We start from the raw sequence: 15,193 nt of genomic DNA, 5'->3' as shown, positions 1-15,193 counted from the left end.
AAGTCATTCTAAACCAAACCTTGTAAATTGGAGCAGGTGATAAGCTGGGTGACAGTGTATGTATATTTGTACCAGCTGGGTACAGTGGCTGATGCGGGTAGATCACCTGAGGTCAGGATTTTGAGACCAGCCTGGGCAACATGGCAAAACCTGGTCTCTACTAAAAATACAAAGATTAGCTGGGCGTGGTGGTGCACACCTGTAGTCCCAGCTACTCAGGAGGCCGAGACAGGAGAATTGCTTGAACCCAGGAGGTGGAGGCTGCAGTGAGCCGAGATCACGCCACTGCACTTCAGCCTGGGTGATGGAGAAAGCCTCCATCTCCTAAAAAAAAAAAAATTGTGCCACACGGGTACCCCTTCCACACCACCTACACTGGAAAAACAATTTACTACCCAGCTAACAATAATGGGTCACCTACTTTTTACATATGCTGAACAATGCTTATTTTAAAATCTGAAGTATTAGGCTGAGGTTGTCCAAAGCAAAAAAAAAAAAAAAAAAAAGCCATAAACGTTTCATTAAAAAAAATCAAAGCCAACAGGCTTCATCTTAGATACATACTTCTTCCTTTTAAGAATCAAACCTAAATTAATACAACAAACTATACTTAGACTAAAAAAAAAAAAATTAAGCGCCAAAAAGTTAGGTCATGAAAGCACTCCCATATCCACTTCCAATGAGACTATTAAGTCAATAAAACTTTTATTAACAAAGACAATGTAGCCAATCACACTTAACGAAAATGTTGTCGGGATAATTTGCAGAGATAGGAATTAGTTCATTATTAGAGAGGAAAGTAAGGATATACTAGAAAGGTATTGTCAAATGTTTTAAATACACAAACATATATACTGTATCTAAGTAGAGTTGGATTTCTTACCTACTTAAAAAAAAAAAAAATCCCTTCTAAAGCCAAATATACGACCTAATGTTTAGAGAGTACTGTATTTATGAGATACTTGTTTTATTTCTGGAGATACTTTAGTCAAATAATAAAACCACAAGTTAAGGCCTAACTCAAAAACAACCTGGAGAAGTGTATAGCATTCCCACTTGACCGCCTTTGTCCAATTCGCCTTCTGTTGCATTTCTAACACAGGATGAAGTGTGCAGGACTCAAACAACACTGCCAAAAGTGGAGCTCTGTTCTCTGGTGGTAAACATCACCCCTATAATTTTCTTCAAGCTGCTTCTGGATTACACTAAGAACAGCCTTTGTGTGCATATCCAGGCACTTTGTTATACAAATCTTATAATAACAGTAAGTTAAAACAAGGCTTGATTTCATAAAATAGAAACTTACCAGAGCTACTGCTTGCCTCTTTGTTTGAGATGGCACTTGCAGGCGTTAGCAGCTGATGTACCTGTGCTTGCTGGTCTGAACGGCTGTTGCCATTTGGGACGTTTTTGTTCCACATGTTCACATTTTTGTAGTTGTATTTGCTTGGATCTCCCCAAGCTGAAGTTCCATCATCAATCTCCATTTTGCGACGTATAGATTCTGGGGATGGTTCCTCCCAGCCTGTGGGTTCTTCTTCTTTTGCTGGGGCTGGTATAGGTCCCCCCAGCCAGCCTGTACCAGGAGGTTTGCCTGTAGCTGGTGGGATTCCCCAAGATCCAACAATGTCTTGTTGCTTGTTCCAGTCTGGAGAACTGACTGGCTTTGACGAATCTCCCCAACCTAGAGACTGATTAGACTTTGGAGGGTCTCCCCATCCCTGGGAAGGAGTAGGTTTAGAAGATTCGTCCCATCCTGATGAATTATTTGGATTTATGTTGTTTCCCCAAGTAAAAGAACTAGTTTTACCAAGTTCGTTCCAACCGGAAACGGACCTGTCACTGTCACTACCTCCTGAGCTGGATTTCTTATTGGCCTCACCCCAATGGTTACTCCTTGAAGTTTCTCCCCAGTTATCACTGGCAGAAACAGACCACCCTTGGCTTGATTTTTGTCCATCACCCCATCCCTGTTTGTTCTTTTGCGAGTCATTCCATGCAGCCTTCTCCTCTTTGCTATTCCCCCACTGATTGCTCTTGACCATTCCTGTAGCAGCAGAATCGTCTTCCCACCCCCCCTGGCAGTTTGAGCCTTTGGAATCTCCCCACCTCAGGGCAGGTTTGGGATCGCCCCACCCTGATACTGATGAGGTATCATTACTATTAGGGCTAGTCTTATCTATACATGCCCCTGAGTTAAAAGTCTGTGTTGCAGAGCTTCCCCAGGCCTCTGTCCCATTGTCAGTCTTTCGTTCCCCTCTAGGTGATGTTTCTGTATCCCAGGCAGTATTCTGCTTAATAGGAGTCTGTCCCCAACCAGAGTTGGACAGGACACGTGGATCTAAGTCAGTTCTGTTTACAATGCTTTGGAGTAATGTGTGCTGATCAATTTTTCTTCTGTCTCTACTCTGACTTTCCCCAGTTCCTTTTTCCTCAAGGCGTCCAGTGCTTTCTGTACTACCATCGCTCTCCACTGTACCTCCTGTTTTGGCCCACACACTGCTTTGCTCATTTGTCTGAGATGTGGCAGAACCCTGATCCTCTTCCTCAGTAGATTTCCATCCATTTGTAAACGTCTTACCATTGCCATTTGCACTGTCATTGGAATGCTGATTGCTAGGCAGTTTGTTCCACTCAACGCTGGGTAAATTAGTGCCAGTGTTTTGTGCAGGGGTTCCCCATCCTCTTCGACTTCCTCCAGAATTTGCGCCATTTCCACTTCCCCATGATGTACTCTGGGAGTTTGCTGCACCAGATTCCCACACACCACCTCCTTTGTTGGTGTTAACTTGAAAGTTAGTGCCCATAGGACCATTTACGCCAGACTGCATTAGAGTTGCATTCACAGTGTCACCATTAGCTTGGCCATTAGGGCCTGAACATTTGTCTCCAGAGTAATTAGAACCATAGGCACCCCATGTAGTACCATAAGAGCCTCCACTTTTTGACTCTCCATTGCTAAGGTGAGAAAGGGAAGTGCCATTCATACCTGATGGAGCCTGCATCTGAGGATGATTCATTGTGCTCACACGCCAGGCCCCTGTGTTACTACTAGGCAGCTCATTATTCTGCACTGAACCGGAGTTTGGTAAACTAGAGGTCATAAAGTTAGTAGTGTTATTTGGTCCAGTCATTTCAGTGGTAATATTTTGAGGTTGACCACTGAATGAAACCTTCTGTGTACCACTTACTTCAGATTCACAAGTTTCCTGAAGGCTTCCCCAGGTACCATGGGTAGAACCACCACTCACTTTAGAGTTAATACTCTGATTGTTAGGCATCTGGCCTATAGTACTGCACTGAATATTAATGCCAGAACTACCACTCCCTACAGGCCCTTTTAGGGCAAGTCCATTGTTCTCTAATACTGGCCAGGCACCATGGTTGCTAGCTGAATTCAAAGTGCTTGGATTTAACCCTCCATTTGATGAAGAACTTACAGTGCCCCAAGCATTCATTCTACTGTTGCTACTTTCAGACTTGCTTTCAGGAGCATCCACAGAGACCTGACATGTGCTTATTATGGCTCCATGGGAAAAACCCCACGGCCCAGTACTACTTCCACGGCCCACATTATTGCTGCTGCCAACTACACACTTGTTTTGGGAACCAAGTCCGGTGCTATTCCGAAGGCCATCTTTTTCACCACCTGTGTTCCCTGAAGCCATGATAGTGATGTTTCTCTCTGATTCAGAACTGGAGGCAGAATCAGCATCCATACATTCTGAAGCCAACTCCGGATCACTGCCAGGGACTGAGGGCCATGCTTCTTTTTCCGACAAGTCACTTACAACAGCATTCTTACAGTTTGTGCTAGAATCACTTGTAGAAGACACAGGTCCCCGCTGGGAATTTTCATAATGGGATCCTGAAGTACTGTGGTTTATATCTAGGATAAAGGAGAAGTACAACTATTTATAAAGTGTTAGGCCATTTCAAAATGATACTAAAATCTAAGAAAAATGACAAATATGTTATAAATATATGTGGCTCCTCAATTTAACAAGCTATGATCCTTGGCAGAATGGTGACAAGGGTACTGGTTATCTTCTAGCCCCCAACTTTCCATGTTCAACTGATAAGATCCTAGAGGACATAACAGCCCCTTGATAAATACTTGCTGAATGAATACATTGTTAACATATTGGTAAATAAAAGAATTTTGGGCCGGGCGTGGTGGCTCACGCTTGTAATCCTAGCACTTTGGAAGGCCGAGGAAGACGGATCACGAGGTCAGGAGATCGAGAACATCCTGGCTAACACGGTAAAACCCCATCTCCACTAAAAACACAAAAAATTAGCCGGGCATGGTGGCGGGCGCCTGTAGTCCCAGCTACTCGGAAGGCTGAGGCAGGAGAATGGCGTGAACCTGGGAGGCGGAGCTTGCAGTGAGCGGAGATAGTGCCACTACACTCCAGCCTGGGTGACAGAGCGAGACTCCGTCTCAAAATAAAAAAAATTTTTGGAGTCAAGAAGGTCTAGGAGGCAGCTATGCATTAGGATAACGGAACAACCCAGGCATAGAAGCCTGACATGGAAAGATGGGTAAGGAGAAGTGAATAGCCAAAATTTGATAAAATGTATCAGAAATATTTTTCCACCCTCTGTTTTCTAGTATAACTTTTCCACACAACTGTTTTGGGTATTGTAACAAGTTTATAAAAATTTATAAGAATGGTAAAAATTTGAAAGCTTTTATCATTACATTCCATTTCATTAGTGTCTATATTCAACCTGAAATATTACACCCAAGTAACAGTATTTTTAGTTCAACTTCCTCTCATAAAATTTTCTTAATTTACCTTCCTAACCGCATTTATATAAAAGAACAGAAAAGTAATGGTTAATTATATGTTGAAGATCACAGAATTATTATGATCTCAAAAAATCAACTGCTGACACTGGAGACGTTTAATGACCAGTCATACAATCCTATAATCTTGGACTTCCTGCTATGTATTACTATTTAGTTATTTTACCACAGGTAGGGCAGTTCTAGTGCTTTTGAATAGTTTCCCAGATTCTTAAGTCTCACTTGGTTTAAGGATCTGGTAGGTAGACATTCCTCAGGGGCATTAACCTGCATAAGCCACGTGCATTTTGACTGTCTTGAGGAGGTACATTATATTGCAGTTTTCTACTAGAGTACCGATCAGAATCACATGTAGTGCTTTTAAATATACATGTTCAAGGCAATGTCCCAGACCTAATAAGCCAACCTTCAGGGGTTGTAGGCCTAGGAGATAAAAAGAAGTCACTATTAAGGTGATTTGCTAAAATGGAAAATCACATTCAATTTGCATCATTTTCTCTCAAAGCACAACCATTAAGAAGCAAAAGATGATGAGCTGCAAAGAGTCTGGAAAAGTGACTGGAGAGAGACCGGAAATGACATAAATTCATCAAATAATATACTTTAAAGTTCCATAGATGACTAATTTCCACTCCCTGTTTAAGAATCATTTCTTTAACGATTCCTAAAGCTGCCAAAGAAGATTTGCCATCTTTCAGTGCCCATAAGGAGAATTTCTCATGAAATAAAGGGTAACAATAAGTCAGTCTCATTGGGTGTAAGCAAACCAACACGCTAATATCTGCACCAGCACCATCAACAAATGTTTGGCATTCAGTACTATGTCTGACAACTTTGTGCACACTTTTATCACTGAATCCTTAGAGCCACACTAGAGGATAGGTATCACCTTCACTTGCAGATGACAAAACTGAGGTTCACGGGTTAATTTATGGAAAATTAAGTGAGAAAGGCAGGATTCATCAGAATCCTTCATAAAGCAAGGTGCCTAAGAATGTAGATAGGACTCTAGAAGCACCAAGATTCAAGTCTGGACTCTGTATCACCAAATCTGCAAAACCGGAATATAAACAATACTTCTTAACCTGGTTCTTTTGTTAATTGTATCATCATATGTAAAGCATTAAGCTCAGTGCTGGCTGCAAATAAGTGCCTCGTTAGGGTCAATTTGATGTAGTGATTAACAGCACAGATTGGGCAGCCAGAATGCTTGGGTTTAAGAGGCACTCTACCATTTACTAGCTGTGTGACCACGGCAAGATCCTCAATCTCTGTGCCTAGTTTCATCTCTAAAGTAGAAACAGTATTAGTACCAGGCCAGGCGCAGTGGCTTATGCCTGTAACTCTCAACACTTTGGGAGGCCAAGGCAGGGGGATCACGAGGTCTGGAGTTCGAGACCATTCTGGCCAACATGGTGAAACCCTGTCTCTACTAAAAATACAAAAAATGAGCCGGACATGGTGGCGGGCGCCTGTAGTCCCAGCTACTCAGGAGGCTGAGGCAGAATTGCTTAAACTGCGGAGGTGGAGGCTGTTGCAGTGAGCTGAGATGGCGCCCACTGCACTCCAGCCTGGCGACAGAACGAGACTCCATCTCAAAAAACAAAAACAACAACAAAAACGAAACAGTATTAGTACCAATCTCACACAACTGTGGTGCAGATTATTAAAAGTACTCTGTACTGGCCAGGCACGGTGGCTCACGCCTGTAATCCCAGCACTTTAGGGGGCCGAGGCGGGAGGAACACGAAGTCAGCAGATCGAGACCATCCTGGCTAACATGGAGAAAGCCCATTTCTACAAAAAATACAAAAAAATTAGCTGGGCGTGGTGGTGGGTGCCTATAGTCCCAGCTACTCGGGAGGCTGAGACAGAATGGCATGAACCTGGGAAGCAGAGCTTGCAGTGAGCCAAGATCGCGCCACTGCACTCCAGCCTGGGCAACAAAGCAAGACTCTGTCTCAAAAAACAAAAACAAAAACAAAACAACAACAACAACAAAAAAAACAAAAAAGGACTCTGAACGATATCTGATCCATATTAGGTGCTTAATAAATAAGGGCCATTATTATCATTGATAAATGCATGCTAATGATTATCATCTTTTAGTCCTATCTCCAAAGCATGTTTTTCATTCCACCATGTCTCCCTTATAAAGAACAAAATGAGAAATCATATAACTTCCTTCCTTAAAATTTCCACTTAGATACCTGAAGCAGAATCTTCAGATTCCAGATTTATACTCCAACAGAGTGTAAATTGCTGTCCTCCCAAACGGGGCAAAAACTGCTTCTTTCAAGTTTTCCTCATCTCAGTAAGTTTCCTAAAACCTAGAATTTATCTTTTATTCCTCCCTGTGCACAGCAAATCCAAAACATCATCAAGTCCAAAATCCATACATCTTTTTTTCCAAATCTAAGACAGTCCAGCCCTTGTCACTGTCTTTTCCTGGACTACTACAAACGTATTTCTGCTGCCACTATTTGCATGCGTAAGTGTATGTGGCCACTTTCATAAGGCAGGAGTAAGAAAACAAGATTGGCCATCGAAAACAAAACTACCCAAATGGAAAATAAAGAAATGAATCCAGAATTCAAGAGTGAAACACCAGAAGCATTCCCAAAATGACAAGAAAAACACAAAATTACTTGTCATCAATACTACTATTTGGTCCAGTGTTAGAAGTAGTAACTGATAAAATATGACTCAAAAATGAGAGGTAAAAATAATAGAATAGAGGCAAAAAAGATCAACATGAAAAAACAATTTCCTTTCTATATGCCAAAAATAATCCAGGAGAAAATGTTGATGGGAAAAGATCTTAATCATTAACAGCCATAAAGTAACAGGAATAAAGCTAGCAAAAATATTTAAAGTCATATATGATTATATTTTATTGCTGGCTATAGAAGACACTTGAAAGTAAAGAAACTTGTTCCTGGATGTGAGGGTGTAACAATGCTCTAAGTTTAATTCAATTATAAGAAATTGTTAACAAGAGTCTGTAAAATGATTACAAGTGATTTAAAAATTCTGTAAAGCAAATGGGAGAGGAACCCTCTAAAAAATTTCAAAAAGAGGTTGTGAAGAAGGGAATCTGTACTATCAGGAAATAGTTGAACAGCACTGCATTGCCAGAGAGCACTTTGACTGAACAGAAAAAGTAACCCAGAAACAGATCCAAGTATATGTCAAAGATACTATTTCAAGGATTAGCATTTTAAATCAGTGGGGAAAGGGAATATTCAGTACTTGAAAACTTTTTAAAATGAGATAATAAATAAAAAATAATCCCAAATGATTAAAACATTAAAAGATGGAATCATGAAGCTATCAGTGAATAACTATTTTTATACATAAACCATACGTGGCAGATTTCACTTGTTAATGTTAGAATACATCAAAAGCAAAGCAAAAAAGCAAACGCCTGAATATATTCTGCAAATGAGTTCTATCACCTTTAATGTTAGTGAAAAATGTTCTCAGATTCTGGTCATGACCCGGTTTGGTGGCTAAGTTTGTTTTTTAAAATATTATTAACTAAAATCCCATTTTCAATCTAGAAGCCACTTGATCAAAACCTAAAGATTATTTTAAAAATTGGGTTACCAATGGTGAGTTACAAGGCATTCTGGGTTGTAAAAGAGGTTGTAGTTTAGGAAAAAAAATTCGTTTGGCATTCTAGCTCATGCCTGTAATCCCAGCACTTTGGGAGGCCGAGGCGGGAATATCGTTTGGGTCCAGGAGTGAGACCATCCTGGGCAACCCTGCAACACCCCATCTCTACAAAAAATAAAAAAATCAGCTGGGCGTGGTAGCATACACCTGGGGTCCCAGCTCCTTGAGAGGCTGAGGCAGAAGGATCACTTGAGCCTGGGAGGTTGAGGCTGTAGTGAGTTGTGACTGTGCCACTGCACGCAGCCTAGGAGACAGAGCTAGAGCCTCTCTCAAAATGAATAAATAAACAAATAAAAATCAATAAAAGGTGTTGGCTGGGCACAGTGGCTCACTCCTATAATCTCAGCACTTTGAGAGGCCGAGGCAGGAGGATCAACTGAGGTCAAGAGCCTGGGGCCAGCCTGGCCAACAGGGTGAAACACCATCTCTACTAAAAATACAAAAATTAACCGGGTGTGGCGGCAGGCCCCGATAATCCCAGCTACTCAGGAGGCTGAGGAAGGAGAATCACTTGAACCCAGGAGGTGGAGGTTGCAATGAGTCAAGATCGCACCACTGCACTCCAGCCTGGGCATTATGTAAGAGCAAAACTCCATCTCAAAACAACAACAAAAACAAAATGTGTTGCAGGGGATGGGAAAAGACGCTATTAAAACTGAAAGGATGAAAAGAACAGGACTCCTCAGGTATCATAACTTATATGTTTCAGAGTCAGAGATTATTTCAGATTTGGAAGAAGTCAAATAATTTATTTCACTTATAGACATACAAGACCCAGTGTTGTAAATGATCTGGAAGATAAACATAGAGGAACATCATTAAGTAGAGTATTATCACTCAGCTTTCCAGGAAATAATGAGAAACAGTAAATCTCTGTGCTAGTAGGAAGAAAGGGAGCGGCTGAGTTTTACTGAGTGTAATGCAAAATGTTTATATGCTGCAATGCTGTAGGCAAACTTAAGATTTGGAAGGTTGTGCGTTATTTAGAAATATTTGAAATCCAAAGCATCATTAACATCCTACTTTCATACAAAATGCCCATAGAAGTGTGATCACCTACAGTACCACACTCAAAAAAAAAAAAAAAAATTGTACATAATAGAACATCTATCCAAAAAAGATCAAAGAGGTTATGTGGGGGCTGAATGAAGACTGGTGATAATTCTAGCGACATAAAAAAACAGCATCGGCTGGGCGCAGTGGCTCATGCCTGTAATCCCAGCATTTTGGGAGGCTGAGGCGGGCAGATCACCTGAGGTCAGGAGTTCGAGACCAGCCTGGCCAACATAGTGAAACCCCATCTCTACTAAAAATACAAAAGTTAGCTGGGCATGGTGGTGGACGCTTGTAATCTCAGCTACTCAGGAGGCTGATGCACGAGAATTGCTTGAACCCAGGAGGCGGAGGTTGCAGTGAGCCGAGATCGCACCACTACACTCCAGCCTGGGCGACACAGCGAGACTGTTACAAAAAAAAAAAAAGAAAGAAAAAAGAAAAGAAACTGCATCACTTATTCAGGAAGAATTTAGATCCATGGACCTTCAAATATTTTTCTTCTAAATATATAGCATCTAACAAACAAAACAGTTAAATATTTATTTTCTGCCTTAAAGACTTTCAATTTTGCCAGAAAGGGAAGAGCTTCAAAAGTAAATAACATTTACATTTTACAATGTTTCCAAGGAGTATGAGAGAGATGGTACCATTGGGAATATGAGAGAACCTGAGATATACAGTTTCAAATCACTCTTTTTTTTTGTCAGACGGAGTCTCGCTCTGTCGCCCAGGCTGGAGTGCAGTGGTGTGATCTCGGGTCACTGTAAGCTCTGCCTCCCGGGTTCCCTGCCTCAGCTTCCCGAGTAGCTGGGACTACAGGCGCCCGCCACCACGCCTGGCTAATTTTGTTTTTGTACTTTTAGCAGAGACGGGGTTTCACCCTGTTAGCCAGGATGGTCTCATCTCCTGACCTCATGATCCGCCCACCTCAGCCTCCCAAAGTACTGGGATTACAGGCATGAGCCACCACGCCCGGCCTCAAATCACTCTCACGTACAAAATTCAAAATGTCTCATCTGGGTATTCTTGCCTTTGGTTCAGGGGTTGGCAAACTTGTTCTATACAGGTCCAGTTAAATATTTTAGGCCTTGCAAGCCAGATGGTTTGTGAAAACTATTTAACTCTGCCATTGTAGCTTGAAAGCAGCCCACAGACGATATGTAAATGAATGGGTGTGGGTACCTCCCAATAAAGCTGGACTAAAATAGGCCCAAAGAATAAAGAAGACAAATGCAATATCACAACCAAATGCAATGCATGAATCATGACTGGCTTCCGGTTTGAGAGATGGGGTGAAAGTGGTAGGGAGATGGATATAAAAGACATCCTTGGGGATGTTGCTCTAGACCAGATGGTGAACACCTCAACCAGGGCAACTGGTGGCAGTATCAAGGGGAGATAGGAAAAGTGGGAGGTATTTAAGAGTTAAAATTTGCTGGGCACGGTGGCTCACGCCTGTAATCCCAGCACTTTGGGAGGCCGAGGCGGGCGGATCACAAGGTCAGGAGATGGAGACCATCCTGGCTAACACGGTGAAACCCCATCTCAACTAAAAATACAAAAAATTAGCCGAGCGTGTTGGCGGGCGCCTGTAGTCCCAGCTACTCGGGAGGCTGAGGCAGGAGAATGGTGTGAACCCGGGAAGCAGAGCTTGCAGTGAGCCGAGATCATGCCACTGCACTCCAGCCTGGGCAACAGCGAGACTCCGTCTCAAAAAAAAAAAAAAAGAGTTAAAATCAGCAGAGTACAGTAACCCACTGGCCTGTGAGACATACAGGAGAGAGAAGAGTAAAGCACGATTTCAAGGTTTCTAGATGGGTGACTGGATGAATGGAGTCAGCAACTATTTGAGCAAAGGAACGCAGGAAGAGGAAGTGGTACGGGGCAACACAAAAAGTTCAAGTTTGGACATACTGAGTTCTGAGGGGCCCAACGTCAGCTGAAGACTTCCAGAAGAGGACCTAAAATGTGGGGAGATCTGAAACAAAGCCTCGGGAGGGAACAAAAAGGTTTGCATTTGACATTCAGAAGATCAGTGACTTCAGCAATAGAGTTATTTTAGTCAAGGGAGCAGAAGCCAGATTATGAGAGACTGATGTAATATATTAAAGACTGCAAGTACAGACTATTCCTTCAATAACACTGAAAGGGGGGAGGGAGAAATTCTGTAATAGCCTCAAAAGAGTATGGGGATTTTGCCAGGTGTGGTGGCTCACACCTGTAATCCCAGCAATTTGGGAGGCCAAGGCAGGCAGATAGCTTGAGCTCAGGAGTTCAAGACTGGCCTGGGCAACATGGCAAAACCCCATCTCTACAAAACACACAAATATTAGCCAGGCGTGGTGGCGAATGCCTGTAGTCCCAGCTACTCAGGAAGACTCACTGAGGTGGGAGGATTACTTGAGCTGGGAGGCTGAGGCTGTAGTGAGCTGTATTCATGCCACTGCACTCCAGCCTGGGTGACAAAGCGAGACCCTGTTTCCTCCCAAAAAAAAAAAAAAAAAAAAGAATATGGAGGCTTAACAAAATTTTTTTTAAGGATAGAGAAGATCTGAGTTTGTTCATCGCCCAACGGGAAGGTGCAAGTTGCAAGCAAGTAGTAGAAGTTGCAAGACAGCAAGGATGTACACCGTGTTAAAAGCCCAATGCAAGAGCACAGATGGATGGGGATGGACAGCATTTTAATCTTTAAATATCTCCAGAAACTTTAATGTTAACACTTTTGGTTAAAACATCCCAATTATTGGTCATTCACCATTATGCTTCAAATGTCCTTTTCTTTAAAAAAAATAACTATTTCAAACACAGAAAACCATAAAAGAGTAATATAAAATATACCCATACACCTTAAGAAATACATTACTAATATGGCAGGAAAAACTCTACATGCTTTATATTTTATATAAACGCTAACATACTGTGAACAAGCAAGGAATAAATTCTTGGGACAACTAGCAAAAATGTGGATATAAACTATTAGAAGATACTGTTGTTGTTCTTTTACTTAGGGGTGATAATGGTATTGTGGTTGTATAGGAGACTATGCTTCTTCTTAGGATAATCACCTGTGGAAGGATTAAAGTTGAAGTGTCATAATGTCTGCATGCTTACTCTTAAATGGCTCGACAATAATGTGCACACGCATATATGAGAGAGAGAGAGGTGTCAAGTCAGGATGGGAGAATGTTCACCACCACTAGTTTTGGGTGGAGGGTACACGAGTGTTCACTATGTTAGTCTTCTTAACTTTTCTGTATGGATCATGTCAGGTGGATAAAAAATAGGATAGAACACTTTGGCCTATAAGAACAATATTGCTCCTGTTGAGCCTAGTGGTCCCCCCAAAGCCTTCACTTTCATTACATGGTTTGTGGGCCCCCATATTAAAGAGTTATTTCACCCCTTTGGGGTCTAAGTGGTCAACTGCAAAAAAGAGGTCTCAAGTCTCAACTTAAACCATCAATAAGTGTCTGAGGCACAGCCCCAAACTGGCAGCCCAGGGCTGGTCTGCAGAGTTGTCTAGTTTGACTAGCACAGGATTCTAAAAAAATTAAAAATGAGAATGTAAAAAAGCCAAATACAAATAGATCGAACAAAACAAAACAAAACAAAAAACCAAGCCAACATTATGTTCCCCCAATTCTGAACTACATGTAGTTCACAACAAAGAATGTTTGTGTTTCTGGGCTACTGTGCCCGCTGTTTATACTATCTAGTACCTTGTTCTTCACTGGCCTCTAGGCTACTTCCTAATCCGTAAAATGAACATGATACTATCTACTCTGTAAAAGAAGTATTAAATGAGTTAGTAGTGTGTGGGCACAGTAAGCACCCCATAAGGATTAGCCACTGTATCGTTATTAATATTAATAACTTGGTAGAAGCTGGATATACCTAACTCATAAGAGGCCTTCACTGACTCTCCTGGTCTATTTTGCAAGCTAAAGTTTCTATTACCAATCCTAGTAACACCTAGAAAGATGTTTTAATGTAAATACATAAAATATGCTGTTAAGTGGGGATTCATAAATTTTATAAGAGACAAAACTACAAATCTTGCTCTTCTTTGGAATGCCTTGGCTTCATCATCTGCATTTTCTAGTTGTTTTTTGAGATTGAATCCAGGCTTCAGTCAGATTGTTGCACCCTCCTCACTTCCACCTTAGCCTCCACATCAATGCAGTCCACCCTGGTAAAATTCTTTTAGAAATAGGCACGATGTTTTTCCTTCTCAGACTTTTTTTGAAGGCTTCTTCCTATGCCCACACCTGAGGCCTTCTTCTCATCTGAACTCACACCTGTAACACTTCTGATATTTTTGACTCATAGTTATTTTTGAGAAGCAAGATTCTTACACTCCTGTTGTCTCCATTCCAAAAACAGGTTCCTTTCATTTCCCCAAGTGAAAAGGCATATTTGACATATTTTCTAAATATACTATCCCACTTCACTGTTTTGTTCAGTACCATTCCACCTTGCTTAGCTCACAGCAGGTACTCCATCATTTGTTGTATAACTAACCTCTCCCAAAGTTTTTAACTGCATTTTTCATTATGCTGATGACCAGTACATTTGCTTCCAATCTGACTTCCCAGATGAACTTCAAATGACTAATTGTCTACTACTTGGCATTAGATCTAGTATTAACCAAACTCTTCTTGAAAAGTACAGGTCCTTCTATAAGAGTTATTAGGAAGATAATTTATTTGGCACCTAGATATCACGCATTAAGCTAGTTCCTTTAATAACATGTCATGTAATTAAGTCAACACAGCAACCTTATAGGGCTGGGTACTACTGTTTTACAGATTAGCAATGTCAGATGTGTTATGTGGCCAAGCTCATACAGGTAATAAGGTGCTGGGAAATTAGGGAGTAAATATTAGCTCAGGACAATGACTTAAATTTGTATCCTTTCCAATAACAATGTGCCTATGCTAGAAAACTCACGTTTGTGTCCTCTTCCTCATTACCAATCACATCCTGTATGTTGCCAAAGCACAGCATGGTGGTTACAAGCATAGCTTTGGAATCAGACAGATCTTGATGTGAGTCCAGGATCTGCTACTTATTCACTGTGAAATACCATAATATATTACAATGTACAGAGTAGTTCTTGGTATATAAAAGAGAGCACAGGTGTAGAAAGTGAGTAACTACCTGGCACAGTTAGGAAAGACTGCTCAGGCACATGGAGCAATTAAGTAACCTGCCCAAGGTCACACACACTGGGATATGCGGGCACCGGGATGTAAGGCCCCAGTCTATCTGATTCTAGAGACTTCCTTATCAGTATGCTATACTGCCTCTAGAAGTGTGTTCTTGTATGGGCACCTTGATTCCCCCTCAACCCTAGCACCTAATTCTCTACCTGGCTTGTGGTAAAGCTTTAAAATAGTTGGATAAATGAATGGATGGACAGACTAACAGACCATCAAAACTTTCCAGAACATGTTGAAACAAACTGGGCTTTGAGAAAACCTGTAATCACATACTAGATTTATTTTCTGCCTCATGATCACTATCAAGCTCAGAGAAGCCACTCTGAGGCAAATAACTGAATGCATTTCCTCTGTTTGAATATAATTTCCATGAGTGCCAGTCTTTTTATGGCATGTGGTAACTGAATGAGCTTGGGGACGTTAT

At 41.5% G+C, this 15,193-nt stretch overlaps 1 protein-coding gene across 12 annotated transcripts in view; it reads right to left on the bottom strand.

Moving 5' to 3' along the window:
- Positions 1 to 15,193, bottom strand: part of TNRC6A (trinucleotide repeat containing adaptor 6A) — a 98,880-nt gene that overhangs the window by 32,933 nt on the left and 50,754 nt on the right. For all 12 annotated transcript variants that reach the window (XM_054454160.2, XM_054454161.2, XM_054454162.2 and 9 more), the window contains one exon: positions 1,307 to 3,889. In XM_054454160.2, coding sequence (XP_054310135.2) covers positions 1,307 to 3,889 — 2,583 coding nt within the window. The remainder of the gene's footprint in view (positions 1 to 1,306; positions 3,890 to 15,193) is intronic.

Source organism: Pongo pygmaeus, chromosome 18 (genome assembly GCF_028885625.2).
Source record: "Pongo pygmaeus isolate AG05252 chromosome 18, NHGRI_mPonPyg2-v2.0_pri, whole genome shotgun sequence".
Taxonomy (NCBI): domain Eukaryota; kingdom Metazoa; phylum Chordata; class Mammalia; order Primates; family Hominidae; genus Pongo; species Pongo pygmaeus.
The sequence above is the reverse complement of the archived record's forward strand: the minus strand, read 5'-3'. Positions and strand labels throughout refer to the sequence as shown.